The sequence below is a fragment of the Nyctereutes procyonoides genome, unplaced genomic scaffold (assembly GCF_905146905.1).
Source record: "Nyctereutes procyonoides isolate TBG_1078 unplaced genomic scaffold, NYPRO_anot_genome, whole genome shotgun sequence".
NCBI lineage: Eukaryota > Metazoa > Chordata > Mammalia > Carnivora > Canidae > Nyctereutes > Nyctereutes procyonoides.
The window spans coordinates 5,328,954-5,350,219 of record NW_026575030.1 but is presented as its reverse complement, the minus strand read 5'-3'; the positions used below and the strand labels follow the sequence as shown (position 1 = coordinate 5,350,219).

Sequence of the window (21,266 nt, the reverse complement as noted above, 5' to 3'; positions counted from 1 at the left end):
GGTCATATCTCCACATCCTTAAAATTATGTCCCTTATCCAATAAATTATTATTTTAAGATGCTCAATAATCAAATGTTAAAGAGAAACACTGAAAAAGTAACATGAAAATCAATTATTAGGCATTATCCAGGAAGATTATTAGGGAAATGAGAACTGCACCTCACATTTTTCTAAGTGGGAAACTACACGGCAGAGAAATTAATTTATTCAAAGACTGAATTTAAACACATTATAAACTTTCAAATCATTTATATCTCCCTCATTCCCTATCTTGATTGATTCATTCCCAGTGATTAACTCAGGGTTGATTGATTTGTTTGACATTCATTCATTTACTCATTCATTCTGTCAATATTTCCTGAACACAAATAATGTTTCTGTCAGTGTTAAGGCAAAATAATACAAAAGGAGTTCTTATAAACAAGGAATTTATAGTTAATAAGATAGCAAAGCAAATATTAAAATCTGGTGTGGTTATATAATAGAGGTGTGCATATAATTTGAGGAAATACATTTGTAATTGTTAAGGGAAATTTTTCCAGCACGTTAAAAAAAAAGTACTGAAAGACTAAAAAAACACATAAAAAAGCACAGAGGAATGATCTAGAAATTGGTATTTTCTTCATTAAAGCAGTTTTTAATTTATTTTTCATTTTCTGTTTTTTAAATATCTAGAGACTGAATCTCTACTAGGGGGTAGGTGGAATCAGATTAAATCAAGAGCTACATTTTCAGATATGGATCACACAAAGTTCACTTTAGCATCAGAGTGGAATAACACTAAAAGATGATAGAGCAACAAACTTCAGAAAGGAAGTGTAGGTAGAGAGCAGAGTGGCAGATTGGAGTTGACTTATCCAGATATGGTGTCTACCTGTACAGGGCTTCAGAAGAAGAGTGTGGGCTCCTGGACAACCCCACTGTTTCAAAGATGAAGGCAAGATACTGAAGTCCCATGAACATGTTATTAAAATTGTAAACAATATCCATATTGTTTGTTGAAAGGAAAGTATGTTCATGAGAACAAGTAATGATATTATCTTGATTGTTGGACATGAGTGGCTGGATAATTTCTCTCACTGCATATGTACCAATTAATTATATCCTGCTATTTAACAATATAGAAAAGAGCTGACAAACAGTTCACTTCCATCTAGATGACCAAGTTGTAGTACTTTGATATGCATGACATTGAATGCTGAAATTATCCAGATAAAAATGAATCATGATCTCCAGTTAGAATAACTTAGTGGAAAAACTAATAGTGATCGTATTTATATGTCTTCATGGTTGTAGCAAACAACCTTTCATTTTTAATAATACTATATCTGTCTGGATTGTGTCCTACCATGTTCTAGCCATTTAGGTTCATATGTATTTATCAAATAAACACATGTAACTGTAGGCTATTTCCCACATAATCTGTAGTCTTGCATCATAAAAGAAAGATTAGTAAATTCTTATAGGGTTTCTCTATGTATGCCAGGCAATATGGAGACACACTTAACAAATCTAAAAAAGAATCATAGATTTCAAGATGCATGCAATCTTTTATCTCCCCACAGCCATTGGCATAACTTCTTGCACACGAAAGCAACATGTAAGTGTGTTATTCTAAATCACATATATGAGTAGAAAATAAGAATAACAAAAAAACAACAATTCAAGGTGATAAATGCTGAAATGGATATAGATACATATAATACAAAGATGAATATAGACTACTGGGTACTTCAGGGCTCCCTCTAATGTTAGACTAGAGAAAGACAATTAGCTATCTGAAGGGAGAATAGAGTAGGAAAGAAAAAGGAGGTCATGACCCCATAGAGACTACTGTAAATGGAGGTCACTGGGATTTATCTGTAATAGTAATGCTTCACAGATTTTCTATTACAGTAAAATATTCTGTTGCCATTGATTCACTTTTACTTTGAGGATCACAAAATTAGGTTTGGGTTTCAGAAAATGTGGCCACAGAGAGGTCCTCAGAAGACTATTTCTTCTGAGGTTCCTTAAAGATTTAGTAGAAAGGGGATTCCAGATTGTCAGAGGCTACTTTCTTCAAGGCCCATCTTCCTTCCAGCTACTCAGGTATTTGCTGCAGCCTGTCTCCAACTGATAAATTCATTATAGAATTTCCTGGATGTAAATCCATCTGTATAGGTGAAGAAAGGACTTACATAGTCTGTCAGGTAAGTTGAACATGAAAGTCTGTCAGGTACTAGATAGACTGCACAGAATAGCAAAAAAGTAGTGACACCAAAATCACTAAATCATCTCAGCCTCATTAAAATAATAGTAACTTTATTATTTCTAATCATCCATTTAGAAAAAAAATTCAATTATGCTTTCTTTTTACAGTGGGGATTCCATTTGTCACTGAAAACATGTCTAATTTTAAGAGAGAAAAAACAGACCTTTAAATTATAAGCAACCTATAAAAACAAATAAAAAGTCATTTTTACCCACATAGATTTACAAGCATAAATATATAAATATTTCAGAAATGAAAAAAGCTTAAAACACTAGACCACTTTATTTAAAAATAAAGTAAAAAAAATCCTCAATCTGACATAAGTCATATTCTGCAAAACTTCTGAGAATTTACCTCTGAAAACAAGAAGCTTGGATAAATTAATATTTGCTCTAATCAGCATATACAAATAAAAATACTTTCATTTTTCCCTTTATCAACCAAAAGAATAGCAAAGAAAATTCTATAGGATTGATTAGATTATTTATCTGCTTTCATAATAAATGTCTGTTATATAGCCATAGGTGCTAAATTATACATTACATATTTCTATTGATAATTTAGAAAATATTTTTTATTTTTAAATTGTATATTATGTGAAAAACAGCTTTTAAAGAAAATAATGCCTACTAGGTCATCTTTATCCATAATTTTTTTCATAATTATTTTAGTGGTCTTTGACATTTTTATTTTATTTAACTTTTTCATTTTAATTGTAATATAGTTAACATACAGTGTTATACTAGTTTCAGTTGTATGATATAATGCTTCAACAATTCTATACATTACTCTGTGCTCATTATGATAAGTGCACTCTTTAATTCCCATCCCTTATTTCACTCATACCCTCATCTATCTATCTCCCTTCTGGTAAACATCAGTTCTCTATAGTTAAGGGTCTATTTCTTGGTTTCCCTCCCTCCCTCCCTCCCTCCCTCCCTCCCTCCCTCCCTCCCTCCCTCCCTCCCTCCCCCACTTTGTTTTGTTTCTTAAATTCCACATGAGTGAAATCATATGGTATTTGTCATTCTCTGATTGACTTATTTCACTTAGCATTGTCCTCTCTAGTTCCACCCAAGTTGTTGCAAATGGCAAAATTCCATTTTTTTATGGCTCAATAATATCACATTGTATACCATCGTATACCATATCTTTATCCATTCCTCTATTATTGGAAACTTGGGCTGCTTCCATAATTTGGCTGTTGTAAATAATACTGCAATAAACATAGAAGCGCATATAGCCTTTCAAATTAGCATTTTGTATTCTTAAGGTAAGTATCCAATGGTGTGATTACAGATCAGAAAGTAATTTTGTTTTTAGTTTTTTGAAGAACCTCCATACTGCTTTCCAGAGTGGCTGCAACAGGTTGCATTCCCATCAACATGCATGAGGATTCCATTCTCTCCACATATTTGCTAACACGTTTCTTGTGTTGTTGATTTTAGCCATCTGACAAGTGTGAGATGTTATTGCTGTTTTGATTTACACTTCCCTAATGATGAGTGATGTTGAGCATCTTTTCATGTATCTGTTGGCCATCTGCATTTCTTCTTTGCAGAAATATCTGTTCATGTCTTCAAAAATTGGGTTGTTTTTGGAGTGTTGACTTGTATCAGTTCTTTATGTATTTTGGATACTATATCAGACCTGGCATATGCAAATATCTTTTCCCATTTCATAGGTTGTCTTTTAGTTTTGCTGATTATTTCCTCTATTGTGCAGTTTTTTTTTTTTTTTAATGTAGTCCCAATAATTCATTTGCTGCTTTTCTTCCCTTGCCCCAGGAAGGAGACCTAACTAGAAAAATGTTGCTATGGCCTACATAAGAGAAATTGCTGCCTATGCTCTATTTTAGGATTTTTATGGTTTCAAGTTTCACATTTAGGTCTTTAATCTACTTTGAATTTATTTTTGTGTCTGGTATAAGAAAGTGGTCCAGTTTCATTCTTTTGCATGTAGCTATCCAGTTTTCTCAATACCACTTGTTGAAGAGATTATCTTTTTCCCATTACATATCCTTGCCTCCTTTGTTGAAGATTGATTGACCATATAGTTTTGGGTTTATTTCTGGGTTTTCTGTTCTGTTCTATTTATCTCAGTCTATTTTTGTGCCAGTATAACACTCATTTGATTACTACAGATTTGTAATAAAACTTGAGGTTGGAATTGTGATGCCTCCAGTTTTGCTTTTTCTTTTTCAAGGTGGTTTTGCCTATTCAGGGACTTTTGCTATTCCATACAAATTTTAGGATTATTTGTTCTAGTTCTGTGAAAAATGCTATTGGTATTTTGATATGGATTTCATTAAATCTGTAGATTGGTTTGGGTAGTATGGACATTTTAACAATATTTGTTCTTCCAATCCATGAGCATGGAATATCTTTCTATTTGTTTTCAATTTCTTTTATCAATGATTTAATACTTTTCAGAGTATAGGTCTTTCACCTCCTTAATTAAGTTTATGCCTAGGTATTATTTTTGGTGCAATTGTAAATAGGATTGCTTTCTTAATTTCTCTTTCTGTTGCTTCATTATTGTACAGAAAAGCAATGGATTTCTGTACATTGATTTTGTATCCTAACATTACTGAATTTGTTTATTCGTAGTTTTTTGGTGGAGTCTTTTGAGTTTTCTGTATATAGTACCATGTCATTGCAAATAGTGGAAAGTTTTACTTCTTTGTCAAATTGGATGATTTTATTAGTTTTTCGTATCTGATTGCTGTGGTTAGGATTTCTAGTACTATGTTAATAAAAATAGTGAAAGTGGACATCCTTGACTTGTTCCTTATCTTAGTGGAAGGCTCTCAGTTTTTTATTGTTAAGTATAATTTTAGCTGTGGATTTTTCATATATGGCCTTTAATATGTTCCCTTTAAACCTACTTTTTTTAAAAAATATCTTATTTATTCATGAGAAACACAGAGGAGAGAGAGAGGCAGAGACACAGGCAGAGGGAGAAGCAGGCTCCATGTAGGAAGCCCGATGTGGGACTCAATCCTAGGACTTCAGGATCACACCCTGAGCTAAAGGCATATGCTTAACTGCTGAGCCACCCAGGCATCCCTATCCTTGCTCTTGATGTGATATATAATGTTGATTGATTTGCCAATGTTGAACTATGATTGCATCCTTGGAATAAATCCTACTTGATTTTGATGAATGAATTTTTTAATGTATTGTTGGACTCAATTTACTGATATTTTGTTGAGTTTTTTTTGGTATTTATATTCATCAGAGATATTAGCCTATAATTCTCTCTCTTGTGCGTGCTCTCTCTGTAGTGTCTTTTGGTATCAGGGTAATGCACTCTTCATATAATGAATTTGGAAGTTTTCCTTCCTTTTAGTTTGGAATAGTTTGAGGAGAAAAGATATTAACTTTTCCTTAATTGTTTAGTAGAATTCACCTGTCTGGTCTTAAGTTTTTGTCTGCTGGGAATGTTTTGATTACTGATTCAATTTCATTGCTGATAATTGGTCTGTTTAAATTTCTATTTCTTCTTCAATTTTAATTTTAATAAATTATATGTTTCTAGGAATTTATCCATTTCTTCTAGGTTGTCCAATTTGATATATATTTTTTTCATTGTATTCTTATAATCCTTTTCTATGGTTTTAGTTGTGATGGGTGCATAAATATTTACAATTGTTATATCTTCCTGTTGCTTGTCCCCTGAAGGATTCTCTATCTCCTGTTACAGTCTTTGTTTTAAAATACTGTGTTTAATATAAATATTGCTACCCTGGCATTCTTTTCATACCTGTTTACATGATAAATGCTTCCTTGTTCCTTTACTTTCAATCTGCATGTATCTTTAAGTCTAAAATGAGTCTCTTGTATGCAGCATATAGATTGGTCTAGTTTTTTCATCTATTTTGTCACCCTTTGTCTTTTGATTGGAATATCCCATTTTTATTCAATTACCTATCAGTAATTACTGATAGGTAGGTACTTAGTGTCTTTTTTTTTTTTTTTTTTACTTATTTTATGGTTGTTTTTGTAATTTTTCTCTGTTCCTTTCATCCCTTGCTCTCTTCTCTCACAATAAGTTGATTTTCTTTAGTGATATACTTGGATTATTCACTTTATTATTTCAAAGCACGTCACTAGTTTGTGATTTGTGGTTACCATTTGGTTTATATAACATCTTCTGTACATAGCAGTGTATATAAGTTTGAACTCATTCTTTACAACTTTCCTTCTAGGAATATGGTGTCATATTTTATATCCTTTTATTTTGTGAGTTCCTTGACTGATTTTTGAAAATACACTTATTTTTCCTGCTTTTTGTGCTTTCTACTTTCCTTACTCTAGCTTATGGTCTTTCCTTTACACTCAAAGAACCCCCTATAACATTTATTGCAGGGCTCATTTAGTGGTCATGAGTTCCTTTAACTTTTGTCTGTCTGGAAAATTCTTTCTCTCTCCTTCTATTCTGAAGGATAGCCTTGCTGGATACAGTATTCTTGGCTGCAGATTTTTCCCTTTCAGCATTTTGAATAGATAATGTCAGTCCCTCTGGCTTGCAAGGTTTCTACTAAAAAATCATTTGATAGCCTTATGTGTTTTTTATGTGTGTAACTGCTTTCTTCTGCTTTTAAAATTCTCTATCACTTCATTTCCCATCTTAATGAATGTGTATCTTGGTGTGCACCTCCTTGGGTGGATTTTTTTGGAGGATATCTCTGTGCCTAGGTTACCTGGATTTGTTTCCTTTCCCAGATTTGGGAGATTTACAACTATTATTTTTTCAAATAAACTTTCTGCCCCCTTTTTTTCTTTTGATGCTACAATGCAAATGTTATTACACTTGATGGTATCACTGAGTTCTCTGTTTTCATCTTGGTTTTAGATATATGTTATATGCGTGTGTGTGTATATATATAGATATATATACACACACACTTGTATATAACATGCATATATACACTATATGTATGTATGTGTATATATATATATATATATATATATATATATATATATATATATTTTCTTCCCCCTATCTTCTCAGCTTGATTACTTTCTATGTCTTCTCTCCTCCAGGACACCAGTCCAATCTGCTTCACCTACTGTTTATTATATCTAGTGTATTTTTAAATTAATTTATTGTGCTGCTAATCTTAATTTTTTTTTTTTTTTTTTAATCTCATTAGCTGTCTCACTGATGTTCTCTACCCTCTTCTTAAGTCTGGTAAGTACCTTTATGATCATTACTTTAAATTCCCTAACAGGCATATTATTTATCTCCATTTTGCTTTGGTCTTTTGCTGTGATTTTGTTTTATTCTTTTATTTGGGGCATATTCTGCTGTTACATTTTTTCTTTCTGTGTAGGTTTCTATGTGTTAGGGGAGACAGCCACATCTGTACTTGGCAACTAATGGTCTTATGAAGAAGAGGTCCTGTAGTTTCCTTCTGTGCAGTATCCCCTTTTACCAGAACCCACAGTTTCAGGCGTGTCTCCTCTATCTTATGTATGTACCCTATTGTGACTGAGCTGCTTTTTCCTTCAGTCCAGTTGTCTGCAATAGCTTTCTTTGACTGTTGTGGGCAGTTTTTACTCCCTAGGGTGTCAGTGGGCCACAATGGACTTGAGTTGAGTCAGACCAGGCATTGGCCAGAGATGTAGCAGCACCAAATTGCAGGGCACTTCCCTGGTTGTCCCCTGAGAAGTTTTCATTGCACAGTGCGGTCTGCAAACAGACTAGTTTTCTGCCTCCAGCCTACTACTGGTTCTCTGACTGGTGTATGTTTATTTTTCCTCCCTCAGGCATGAGTCACTTTGAAGTGGTGCTGGCTACTCTAGGGGCTGCTTTCACACTGCCAGGGGTGCAGCATCTTGAATGGGCTCTGGTCAAGAGTATATTGGAGAGGGTGGATCCACTGAAGCATAACACAGGGAGGGCAGGGTGGCAGTGCTAGCAAGTTTTGAGGCCCTGTACCTCCCAGAATGAGATGGTGTCTGAAGCAGTAGATCCGAAGCTGATAATTTTAACTATTAAAAATACCAGTGCTAATAACAACTATGTTTATGGTTACAATTTATTAAGCAATGAGTGCAAGTATTTATGATCTACCAAACACTATGGTGACACATCTTTAAATATCCCAAGTTATCATTTGCAGTTTATTTATAAGGAAGCTGAAGCTTAGGGACACCTCGGTGGCTCAGTGGTTGAATGCCTGCCTTTGGCCCAGGGCATGATCCTGGAGTCTCGGGATCAAGTCCTACATTGAGCTCCCTGCATGGAGCCTGCTTCTGCTTCTCTCTCTGCCTATATGTCTGCCATTCATCCTCTCTTTCTCTCTCTCTCTCTCTCTCTGTGTGTGTGTGTGTGTGTCTCATGAATAAATAATCTTTTTTTTTTTAAAGGAAGCTGAAACTTAGAAAAATTATGCAATGTATTGGTAAATCTTTGAGCTGAGATTTGAACCCAAGCATACCTGACTCCTACACTAGTTCTTTTACTCTATTACCCTGCCTATAAAAAAGACCTGACTATCCTTTTTCTACCAAGAGAAATTGTCTTGTACTAATCTATACGTTCTTCTTACAAACTAAAAATCACCCATAGTAAAACGCATATCAGATGCCAAAATAAGTCGGTTACTTTCTCTGACTCAAGGCTAGAGAGAATCTGTAATTCCTGTCTACTTTTCACCCCAAAGTGTGACTACTCTGGAACCATTGGATAGGCAAGTGATAATAATTGCCTACATAGCCATCTACATAATTGAGGCATGCTTCATGAAAGAATGCCTAGTAGGGTTCCTTTACCTGAGAACCATCTCCCCTTACCCCAGAGTGAATAAACAGAACAGCCTCTTCTCCCAAATGGTGGAATGACTGAGACAAAATATAGAGTTAAGATTTTTTTTTCTTTTTTTGTCTCATTTTAATGCCTTAAGTGTTGTCCTCAATAAATCACACATATACTTCAAATAGGGATTGGATTGAAGAAAAGTAGGTAGAAGAGAGGAGACAGAAGAAGGAATTATAAAAGAGCAAATAAGAACTTTCTTAAGGGAGTCAGCAAGAACTTTCAGGGCCTTCTGGTTATTAGGGACAAAGGAGAATGGTCTGGGCATGAGAAACTAGAAGTCGAGGCATCATCAGCCTAAGATGGACAATGGAATGTGGAGAAATATTAAGTATAATAATCCTGTATTTAGTTGCTTAAAATTAAGTGATAAATTGTTTCTATTTATTAAAGACTCCAAATACAATCTATGTAAATATAATGAACTATAATAAAAATAATTAAAACAATCATATATGCGTGGCATTTTACACGTTATACTCCATTTAATCTAAAAAGTAGACTTAAAACGTGGACTGTCTTATAATGCGTTTTGTATTTGGAGAAACTGAGCCTTATATGAGGTTAAGTAACTTGCTCAAGGACACAGCTAATAAATGACAATACTGGAATTCATATCCAGGAAGTTTGATTTCATAGGCTGAACACTTATCCTCTATATTCACTAGACAAGTTATGCTATTTTCGTTTCTCTTCCTAATAAGGTTCTGATATAATTGTAAACAATTTTAGGCATTGCCATAGAAATATATGTTGGCTGGGTTCTTTTTTTTTTTTAAGATGTTTATTTATTTATTTGAGAGAGTGAGTGAGAGAGCACAAGATGTGGGGAGGAGAAGAGGGAGAGGGAGAGGCCCACTGAGCAGGGAGCCTGATGCAGGGCTTAATCCCAGGACTCCAGGAACATGACCTGAGCCAAAGACAGACACTCAACTGAATGAGCCACCCAGGCACCCCTGGCTAGGTTCTTAATAATGAAAATAACTAATAACTCTCAGGAATAAAATGCTACATCAATATCAAATAGCCATTAGATGTTAGGGACCTCTGTGCCCAGTACTATTTCAAAGTATGATCTCCAAAAGTAAATGAATTCAATTCCAAAGTCAATTCTATGTTGGAGAAAACCACAAGTCCAGTTTTCTGAGCATGGATGGTGCTTCCTGCTCACCATGAATCCAGGAAGAAAAACCAGCAGGAGTGATAAAATAACTAGTGGTTTCCGCAATGGAAATAAATGTTTCCTCAGTGTTGCATAAGCAACTGATAAAAAGCATGGAACCTAACTGTGAAAACATAGATGCACCTTACATTATCTTAAGTGAAATAGGCCAGTCACAAAAAGTCAAATACTGCATGATTCCACTCTTACAAGACATCTAAGATAATCAAACTCCTAGAAGCAGAGAGTAGAATGGTGTTTACCAGGGGAGGGGGAAACGGGAAGTTGGGATTCAATGGGTATAAAGTTTTAGTTATGTAAAATGAGTAAGTTCTAGAGATCTGCTATGCAACACTGTGCCTGTAGTTAACAATACTTTATTGTACATTTAAGATTTGTCCAAAGAGTAGAATATTAAGTATTCTTGCAACAATAAAAAATTGCTTTTATGAATTCAGCATAACTTTGATATGACAAATATATTGCAAAGAAAGAAAATAATAGACCAATATTATATATGAAAACAAAACAAAAATAAGAGTAGGGTTTGGTAACTGCTTAAACAGACATCCATAAGCCAAACTACATGTGTCATTCATCCCGGTAGTTAACACTGAGTTCACCTTAGGAGGGTAAGAAGTACAAACACATTACACATCCTTCCATGTTGATTAGTGGTGGGGTCCTTGATGAGCTCATACCACTGACAGGTGCCCCACTTAACTACATATATAGGACTTCTGTTTTTTACTCAGAATGCTGTCATGTGAGTCATAAGAAAAATTATAAAGCCTTTAGATTCCTTCATTTCAAAAACAAATGAAATACTTACATTATTAACAGAAGAGCATACTGGTTTCGGTCCGTAAAATCTTTGGGAAAGGACAACTGTAAAGGAAGTTCTTTTAAAGAAAGAGCAGAATATTAAAGATGGAGAGTCATTTACATGTAAAACTGTAAGATGCAGAGAATGTTGTTCTTAAATAACATAGCATGCACAAAGCTTTACCATAGTCGTCAATATGAAGCATTTTAATTTCTGACTTTATTATCTTCTTCTTCAGGATAGCTTCCTTCAGCATGGAATTGCCTTCCAGTATAAAATACTCTATAAATCAAAAAAGTTAATTAATTTATTTTTTTTAAATATTTTTTTAATTTTTATTTATTTATGATAGGCACACAGTGAGAGAGAGAGAGGCGGAGACACAGGCAGAGGGAGAAGCAGGCTCCATGCACCGGGAGCCCGATGTGGGATTCGATCCTGGGTCTCCAGGATCGCGCCCTGGGCCAAAGGCAGGCGCTAAACCGCTGCGCCACCCAGGGATCCCAAAAAAGTTAATTTAAATAACTACTATGTGTTGATCAGGAATCAGTGCAACACAACAAATAATCATCCAGTAATTATCATTTGGCAAGCACTGTGTTAGGCACTGATTAAATTCTCATAATTTCCCTCCTGGCTGGATTATTACAACAGTTTTCTAACTGAGCTTTCTTATTCTGGTGAAATGTTCTTTACTTTCCCTATACTTGAAATTAGCGTTTACATTTTCAAAATGTAAATCTGATAATGTTACTACTCTGCTTAAGAACATTTAAAAGAACACAAAATTTTCTATCACCTAGTAAGATGACACTGGGATTCCAATACAAAATTATGAGGCATGTAAAAAAATCAGGAAAATATTACCCATGATGAGTACAAAATGTAATCAACAGAAATAATACAAGTGATATAATTGATTGACTATACCTTTGAAAAAGAGAATATGATTATATCTCGTGTGTTTATTAAGTTAAAAAATAAGCATGAGATATTAAGGAGATATATGAATGAATTTTTTAAAAAAAGGCACAAGTCAAAATACTAAAATTTAAAACCTGTAAAACCTGGTGTTCATAAAAACTAAGATTTAAGATAAAAAATTCTAGGGATTAGCGCATTTTTAGGTACTATAGAAGAAATAATAAATTAATTTGTAAATACAGCAATAGACAGCATTACAAAATAAAAAAAGAAGTTGACAAAACATGAACATCAGTAATTTGCTGGATTTTGATATACTAAATCTATAAATTATTAGGGAGACATAGTGAAAAAATAGTGAGCCCTCTAATCCATTAGTATGTATGTATATCCATTGAGTTTTTAATTTCTCTCAATTTTGGGGGAAAACAATGTCTTTCAACATTAAGACATTAAGTATGATATCAATGGTATTTCTATAAATTCTATTAATTTAATTAAGGAATTTCTATTCTATTCTTGCTATTATTTTTATTGTTTTTCAAATTTATCAAGTGCTTTCTTCTGAATACTCTGAGTTAATAAAGTGAATTGCATTGATGGCTGAATGTTGCAGCAATCATGGATTCTTCAGGTAAACCCTATGTACTTATAATATATTATCCCTTTTTAAATTGGCATATTTGTTAGTCTTTAGTGAACTTTGTATCTATACTCACTAGGAAAAAAAATTGAAAAAATTTTTTAAAAATATTTTTTTTATTCATGAGAGACACAGGCAGACGGAGAAGCAGGCTCCATGCAGGGAACCCGACATGGGACTCAATCCCCGGTTTCCAGGATCACACCCTGGGCTGAAGGTGGCACTAAACTGCTGAGCCACCCTGGGGCTGCCCAGAATTTTATTTTTTTAAGTGATTGCTACATCCAGCATGGGGCTCAAACAACCCTGAGATCAAGAGTAGCACACTCCACCAACTGAGCCAATCAGGCATGCACCACCCCCTTTGTTGTTTTAGTCCTTGTAATATGGATTTGGTTCTGGAATGCTGGCCTTATATTTTTTGAGAGTTTGTGTAAGCTTGGTATAAATATATCGAATATTGCACAGAATTCACCAGTGAAGCTAACTGGAATTTTCTCTGTGGAAGAATATTGAGAGAGATTTATATAGTGTATTTCTTCCTGATTGTTTAGCAATGAATGTCTTTTAAGAAATTTTCCCACTTCATCTAAAATGTGAGATTCATTGCCTTAAAATTATTTATAGTATTCCATTACTATCATTTTAATGTGTGTAGGATCCATTATTAACATCATGTATTTCATTAATGAAATAGTGATAGTATATGTTTTCTTTGATTCTATGTAGAACTTTATAAATTTTATTGATCTTTTTAAAATTTTTTTAAAAAAATTATTGATCTTAAAAAAATCTTTGTTTTTATACATTTTTTCTACTGCTAGTACATTTCCTTTACCATTTATTTCCACTCTTTATTATTATTTCCTCTCTTCAACTTAATTTGCTCTTTTTGTAGCTACTTAAGGTGGAAGTTTAGATGATTGATTTTATAGTTTTTCTTCTTTATTAAGCAAGAATTTACAGCTGTAAGTTTCTGTCTCGTCAGGTATCTCCAAACTTGAATTAGTTATATTTTCATTTTTCTGTGGCTCAAAGTATTTTCCTAAATTATTCTTTGATCTATGTCTTATTTAGAAATGCAAATCTGATAGTAAAGCATTCTCAGCATTTTTTCTGTATTCTTTATTTTTCCTTCACTTTCGAAGGCTGTTTTCCAAGATCATTTATTCCAGGTTGAGGATTATGTTTTCTTTTCCATCATCATTTAATTAACTAACTTTAATTCCAGTATACTTAATATACAGTGTTAGTTGCAGGCATGCGATACAGTGATTCAACAATTCTATACATTACTCAGTGCTCATCATGATAAGTGCACTCTTAATCCCCTTTGCCTTTTTCACCTACCCTTCCCCCACCCACTCTCTCCTAACCATGTTTATTTGTAGTTTTTATTTTTTCCCTTTTTTTTTAAGATTTTATTTGCTTATTCATGAGACACACACACACAGAGAGAGAGAGAGAGAGAGAGAGGCAGAGACACAGGCAGAGGGAGAAGCAGGCTCCATGCAGGGAGCCCAACGTGGGACTTGATCCCAGGTCTCCAGGACCATGCCCTGGGCTGAAGGTGGCGCTATACCGCTGGGCCACCCAGGCTGCCCTATTTTGTTTCTTAAATTCCACAGATGAGTGAAATTATATGGTATTAGTCTTTTTCTGACTGACTTCACTTAGCTTATACTCTCTAGATCCATCCATGCTGTTCCAAATGGCAAGATTTCATTAATTCTATATGGCTGAATTATATTCCATAGTGTGTGTGTGTGTCTCATCTTCTTTATCCATTCATCTATTGATGGACACTGGGCAGCTTCCATAATTTGGCTATTATAAATAGTGCTGCAGTAAACATAGGGGTGCATATCGCCTTTCAAATTACTGTTATATTCTTTGGATGAATATCCAATACTGTGACCACTGGACTCTCTGGTAGTTACATTTTTAATTTTTTTGAGGAATCTCCATACTGCTTTCCAGAGGGGCTGCAACAGTTTGCATTCCCACCAACAGTGCTTGAGGATTCCATTTTCTCCACACCTTTGCCAATACTCGATGTTTCTTCTGCTGTTGATTTTGGCCATTCTGACAAGAAAGAAGTGATACCTCATTGTGGTTTTGAGTTGCATTTCCCTGATAATGAGTGACATTGAGCTCTTTTCATGGGGTCTGTTGGCCGTCTGGATATCGTCTTTGGAGCAATTTCTATTATGTCTTCTGCCCAGTTTTTAATTGGGTTATTTGTTTTTGGGGTGATGAATTATGTCAGATCTTTATATATTTTGGATACTAACCCTTTATCAGATGGGTCCTTTGCAAATATTTTTTTTTCCATTGTGTAGGTTGTCTTTTAGTTTTGTTGATTGTTTCTTTCGCTGTGTAGAAGCCTTTTATTTTGATGTAGTTCCAATAGTTCATCAATATTAATTTTGTTTATCTTTTGAAAGAACTAGCTCCTGGGAAACTTTTTGTATCTCCTTCCAGTCTTAATAATAGCCTTGCTGGATAGTGCATTTTTTTCTGCATACATTTTCCTTTCAGCATTTTGAATATATCATGTCATTCCCCTCTGATCTACAATGTTTCTTGCTCAAAATTCAACTGATAGCCTTATGGGGTTTCCCTTGTATATAACTATTTTCTTTTCTTTTGCTGTTTTATTTTTCTCTTGCTGCTTTTAATATTCTCTCTTTATCACTACTTTTTGCCATTTCAATTACTTAGTGTCTTGCTGTGGACCACCTTGGTTTGATTTAGTTCAAAGGGGGCTCTCTGTGCCTCTTGGATTTGGAGGCTGTTCCCTTCCCTAGATTGGGGAAGTTTTCAGCTATTATTCCTTCAGATAAATTTTCTACACCCTTTTCTCTCTTCTCCTGGGATCCCTGTAATGTGAATGTTATTTCACTTGATGTTAAGTCCATTCTGGTTTTGCATAACTTTTTTTTCTATCACCAGATTAACTTGATTGCTTTCAATTACTCCATCCTCCAGGTCACTGATCTGTTCTTCTTCCTGTAGTCTACTATCTATTCCATCTAGTGTATTCTTAATTTCATTTATTGAGTTCATATCTGATTGTATTTTTTTCCTGTGTTTTCTCTTTAAGTTTTTCAATGATGTCCTCTAGTCTTTTCTTTGGTCCAGTAAATATCTCATGATCATTACATTCTCTATCAGGTGTATTACTTTGGTCTGTTTCACTTAGGTCATTTGCTGTGATTTTGTTCTTTCATTTGTGACATACTTCCTTTTCTCCTTTTGTCTAAATCTTTGTGTTTGTTTCTGTATGGTAGGAAAGTCAGCTACATCTCCTGCCTTATGAAAAGGAGATGTGTAGTGCCCTGCAGTGCAGCGTCCCTTGTTCACCAGAACCTGGTGCTTCAAGGGTGATTCCTATGTGTGTTGCTTGTGCCCTGCTGTTGTGGCTGAGCTGCTTTTGCCTTCCATCCAGTCATCTGCAATGGCTCTTTTTTGCCTGTTATCAGCCGTGTTTGTTCTCTTTTGTACTGTGGGCCAAGCTTGGACTACCTTGGGCTTGAGTTGCATCAGACCAACCATTTGCCTAAGTAAACATTAGCTCCAGAATGCAGGACACTTTATTCGTTTTGTCCCCTGGGAAGCTTCTGTCGGTGAATGGAGCCTGCAGTCAGACCAGGGGTCTGTACCTTGCCCACTGCTCAGGCCACAGCTGAAGTGGTGTGTGTAGTTATCCTCCCCTGTTCCTGAGCCAGTTTGCAGTGATGCTGACTCCTGTTGGGGTTGTTTGCACATTGCCAGGCTTTGGATGGGCTCTGGCCAAGAAGATGTTGGAGGGGTTGGCTCTGCTAAGGGATCCAAAGATGTGTGTGGAGGGGAGGTGCAGTGGTGTTACTTGTCCTCTAGAGGAGGGGATTTGCATTCACTAGGACTAAGACCAGCCAGGCTAGAGAGGGCAGATTTGAAGTGCAGGGAGTGAGGGAGGTGCAAGATTTGCAGTGTTAGCAAGTGACAAGTGTCTGGGCCTCTCTGGTTCCTGCAGGTGGCCATGTGTTTATGCTGGATGGTGGGGGCAGATAATAGTGCCTACCAGCTCCTTTGTTTCTGAAGAAGTCTCTTAAGGATCCCTGCCCTTCCATCATACTCCTGAGATTAGTAAAGCAAGCTCCTTTCTGTATGCCCCAGGCATTTTTTCAAACTGCTGCTTCTATGCTGTATCTCTGCAGACCATCGTTTGTTGTGCTGCTGTCTCTTTAAGGGTGGGGACTCAGTTTCCTCTTGCCCTCCAGGTTTTCCCAATACCGAGCCCACTCATTTTTCAAGTTTCGGGTTTTGAGTCCCATTGGTTTTAAGAACTTATGAAATTCAGCCCCTCTGGCTTTCAAAGCCAAATGTTATGGGAACTTGTCTTCCCTGTGTGGGCTTCCCAGTGGGAGAGTGTTTCCCTCTCCAGTCCAGCAGCTTCCCAGCCTCCCACAGACAGTCCCAAGTTTCCCTTTAGTTGTAGAATTTGTTTTCCTCGTCTTCTTGTCATTTTCTAGGTTATTTACACTGATGTGTTATCTAGTGTTCCTGGGATGAGGCGTGCTTTGTGTTGTCCTATTCTGCTGTCTTCTCTGAAATTCTTCCATCATCATATTAAAGATTTTGCTCTATTTTTCGTTTTTTTTTTTTTTCTTTTATGATGAGACCTCTGAGCCCAAGTAATTCTTGGCTTCACTACCATGTATGTAATGTGTAGATATATAGGAATCTTATTTTGTTTTTAAACCACCTTTTCTAGTGGGATACATCTGCTTGAGATCTGACAATTTTATACTTTTCATGTTATTTGGCCTTGGCATTATCTCATCAAATATTTCTTACATGCCTCCCCTTTTGACTTTAGTTAAAAACATCATATATATATTGTCCTATATTAACTTAGGCTCTGTTCATTTATTTTTTCATTCTTTTTCTTTCTGTATCTGGAAGTTTCTATTGATAATGTTTCAAGTTCACTGATCTGTTTTCTGTAGTGTCTAATTTGCTTTTAGTATTTTCCAGTGAAGTTTTTATCTCAGATATTTTACGTTCATGAAGTTCCTTTAAAAAATATTCCACTTTTATTCATATTGCATTCATTTTTTCTTGATCTTCAAAATCATATTTATAATAGCTGCTTTATTATTTTTGCCAGAAGGCTCCAACTCTCTCATTTCTGAGTCTGTCTCTATTTACACTAGCTTTTTTCCCAGTTATGAGTCACATTTTCTAGCTTCCTCACACACCCAGTAATATTTTATTGGATTCCGATGATTGTAATATTTATAATGTTTTGGATTTTGTTCTTTTTTTTAAGATTTTATTTATTTATTCATGAGAGACACAGGCAGAGGGAAAAGCAGGCTCATGCTGGGAGCCTGACGTGGGACTCGATCCTGGGATTCCAGGATCACGCTTTGGCCAAAGGCAGGCACCAAACATCTGAGCCACCCAGGGATCCCCCATTTGTTTTGTATTTAGAGGAAGCCAATGTCACCTGATATTTGGTAACTACAATGAAGAGAGTTTTTGGAAGAATTCATCTTATTTAATTTTTACCTTTATACCTCTAACTGCAGATCATATTCTTGGCGGTTTTTTTTTTTTTAAACAAATTTATCTAAAATGATTAACTGAAAAGATACAACCAGAGGCACCAATATGAGTATGATATACTAATAAATTTCTCATGGTTTCTCTTATCAAATGTCAGTGGCAAAAAATAAACCTAATTACATATCAACTAATTACATGCATGTAGGGGCAGTTGAGAAATTTTTACTTCTAAATCAAAGGCTACTTATTTACTCATGGGGAAAAAATTAATCCATGTCACAAGGAAATATATTTGAGGAAGAGAGAAGGATAGGAAATAGTAAAGCTATTTTGAAAATATTAAGAACAGATAGCTTTTATTTCATGATAAATTCACAAAACACATGCAATACACAGTTTTTGGTGAAATGTGGAGAGGAGGAAATGTTAAGACATGGTTTTAAGTGTGGAATTGAAGAGAAGAAAATGAAAACTGAAAAGAAGAAAGTAGAAGAGGAGTAAAGAAGGATGAGAATAAGATGGGATAGAGAAAAAGGAAACAGGCATATATACAAAATTAAGGAGAAAGAAAATGGTAATAATATGAGACAAAGGACTTTTGAAATATTAACTAAGTAAAATTTTGCATATTTATACTTTGTCTCAACTCACTGAGCATTTTAATGAAGGGTTTCTTTTTCATTAAAAAAGTAATATATGAAAAAAAAAAAGTAATGTGTGTTCATTGTAGAACATGAAGCAAATACTCGAGAATAAAGAACAAAAGTCACCTGGAAGGCTGCTAGGCAAATGCATGAATTTTAACAATTGCGAGTATTATTTTCTTAAATTTTTAGATGCATTTTTCAAACAGTTTTGTTAGAGTGGTATAAACATTTGGACCCCTTGATCACTTAGAACTATAGCTTAAACATTTTTGTAAACATTTTTTTTTAATCCAAGTAGGAAACCGATGGTGACTTTGTCAGAATAACTTAATAACAATTTAATAAAGAACTATTTACAAATATATGAACAATGGGTGGGAGTTCATAAGGGGCAGTCGAGTAATCCAGGGCTTAGGACAGTGGCCTTGCCTGCAGGTCAAGAGCAGTAAGCAGTGGTAGTTGAGTGAGGGAGAGGGATCCATGGTGACCTTCAGCTAGGAATCCTGGCAACCTGGGGTAACTCCACAGTGTTCTCCAATAGAGAACACTGGAGAATAGATACTCTAAAACTACTTTTCTCTGTCTCTTCAGTTACTCACAGGATTCATTTTAGCTAGAACCTAACTGGCAGCCAAATGGTAATGGAACCTAAGTCATCTATATAGATTGGAGTGACCAAAGGGGGAAAAATGAGATCCAGAGGTTCTGGAAAGATAAATAGAAGATATTCAAGCACTAATTAATATTTCATTAAAGTCATTTACAGATCCCCCTCTTTTTATCATTTGTGTTTTTTTCATTATCATCACCAGTGCTGTGTTAGATTTTCTCTATTTAGAATTACTTCCTCAGTATAAACCATTAAGAGGAAAAATACCAGGTAAATAAGTATAAAAGACTGAAGGCTTATGACTTAGTTTTTTTCAAGAGATTGCTATAATTTATAATTCTACCTGCAAGTTATGAGAGCCTTACTGCATTGTATCCTTATTAGCAATGTAAATTTTTTGGTACTAGTAATTTGTTTGGCAAATTACATGGCAATGTTTTACTCTGCATTTCTTTGGTAACTATTGGGTTTAAAGGTTTCCATGTTAGTTAAATATTTTCGTCTTTCTTTCTTAAATTTTCTTTCCATGCTCTATTTTACTTCATGTGGCCCCCAAATGCATTACAATTCATTCATTAGTGTAACAAGATTAATCCAAGATCCATTAACCAAAATATTTACTTGAAACTGAATATAAGTTTTAGCTCAATAAATGTCTTTTAAAAGGAAAATTAAGCACCTGGCCACTGCTCACTTTGTTTTTCTTGACCCTGAGATGATCGTAATTGGCTTATAAATGGGAAAATTAGAAAGATAAATGTGTCATTATTTGCAGCAGAAATTACTAGAAAACAACACTGCTTTGTAACAGTAGAATAAAGTTAATTAAAATCAGATTGGAAATCTTTAAAAAGTTATTTTGGCAGAATATGCAATATAACAGGAATAGTTCCCATTTATTCAGTGCATCCTGTGTTGTAAATACATCTCAAAATTCATTTGCTGATTTGCCTACAAGGAAATTGATCCTATTATCTATTCTTTTGTCTCAGATCTCACAAAAGGTATGCAATAAAATCATTTTATATACTGATTTTTTAATCTGTAAAATTCAACCTTCTATCTTATCCAATATACTGTTTTATTATTGTTGCTGTTAATTTTAATACTGAATAGACTACTTTGCTTACCACAACTTCTTTAAGGTTCATACTGATAGGTGAGTACATCATTTACTTTCTATGTCTTTCCAACCACACAAAACTCCATCACAAATTGAGCAATTTTGTCTTTTTTTCTAGAACAGGGAGGAAGTCTCCATATGTTGGTATTTGGAAAATATGAATGGTCTTTCTCTGTTCTCTAAAAATAACATTGTGCTTCAACATTACAGTCTTATGCCTGCATCTCCATTAAGTCAAGGCATATGAATAAAACTCCTTCTTAAATACGAGATATGAAAGATAAAAACAGAGTAAGTTACCATCATACAGTAGTGATAATGAGTTAAGGAAGCCGAAAGGAATCAATTTTAGAAAGGCTGTGTCTCTGATGTTTTTCTGCTAGGCCCCATTTCCGTATTTTACCTCTGAAGAGCCAAAGAAGCTATGTTCCCACTTGAAGGGGAAAGCAAAAATCATTAATCATTCTCTTGAGTTTTTTCCCAGGCCCCAAACACATAATAGCATCAAACATGTTCCAGGACATTAGCTTCAAACAAACTTCCACTGACACTAGCACCAATACATCCTATTATTCATCTGTCATCACCTTTGATTGGACCCTACCCTGGATTCCTAAAGGAACACATATTCCTAGATCCTTTTCCAATATAAACCCCTAACCCCAAGCAATGATGACTCATTCTCCTTTCCAAGT

General features: G+C 34.8%; 1 protein-coding gene across 1 annotated transcript in view; it reads right to left on the bottom strand.

Annotated features, from left to right (window-relative positions):
• The window catches only part of DPP10 (dipeptidyl peptidase like 10), a 599,711-nt gene that overhangs the window by 28,861 nt on the left and 549,584 nt on the right, over window positions 1-21,266 (bottom strand). Inside the window, exons 18-19 of the mRNA XM_055316192.1 lie at window positions 11,252-11,350; window positions 11,075-11,144 (exon numbers count right to left, since the gene is read on the bottom strand). Of these exons, the coding sequence (XP_055172167.1) occupies window positions 11,075-11,144; window positions 11,252-11,350 (169 nt within the window). The remainder of the gene's footprint in view (window positions 1-11,074; window positions 11,145-11,251; window positions 11,351-21,266) is intronic.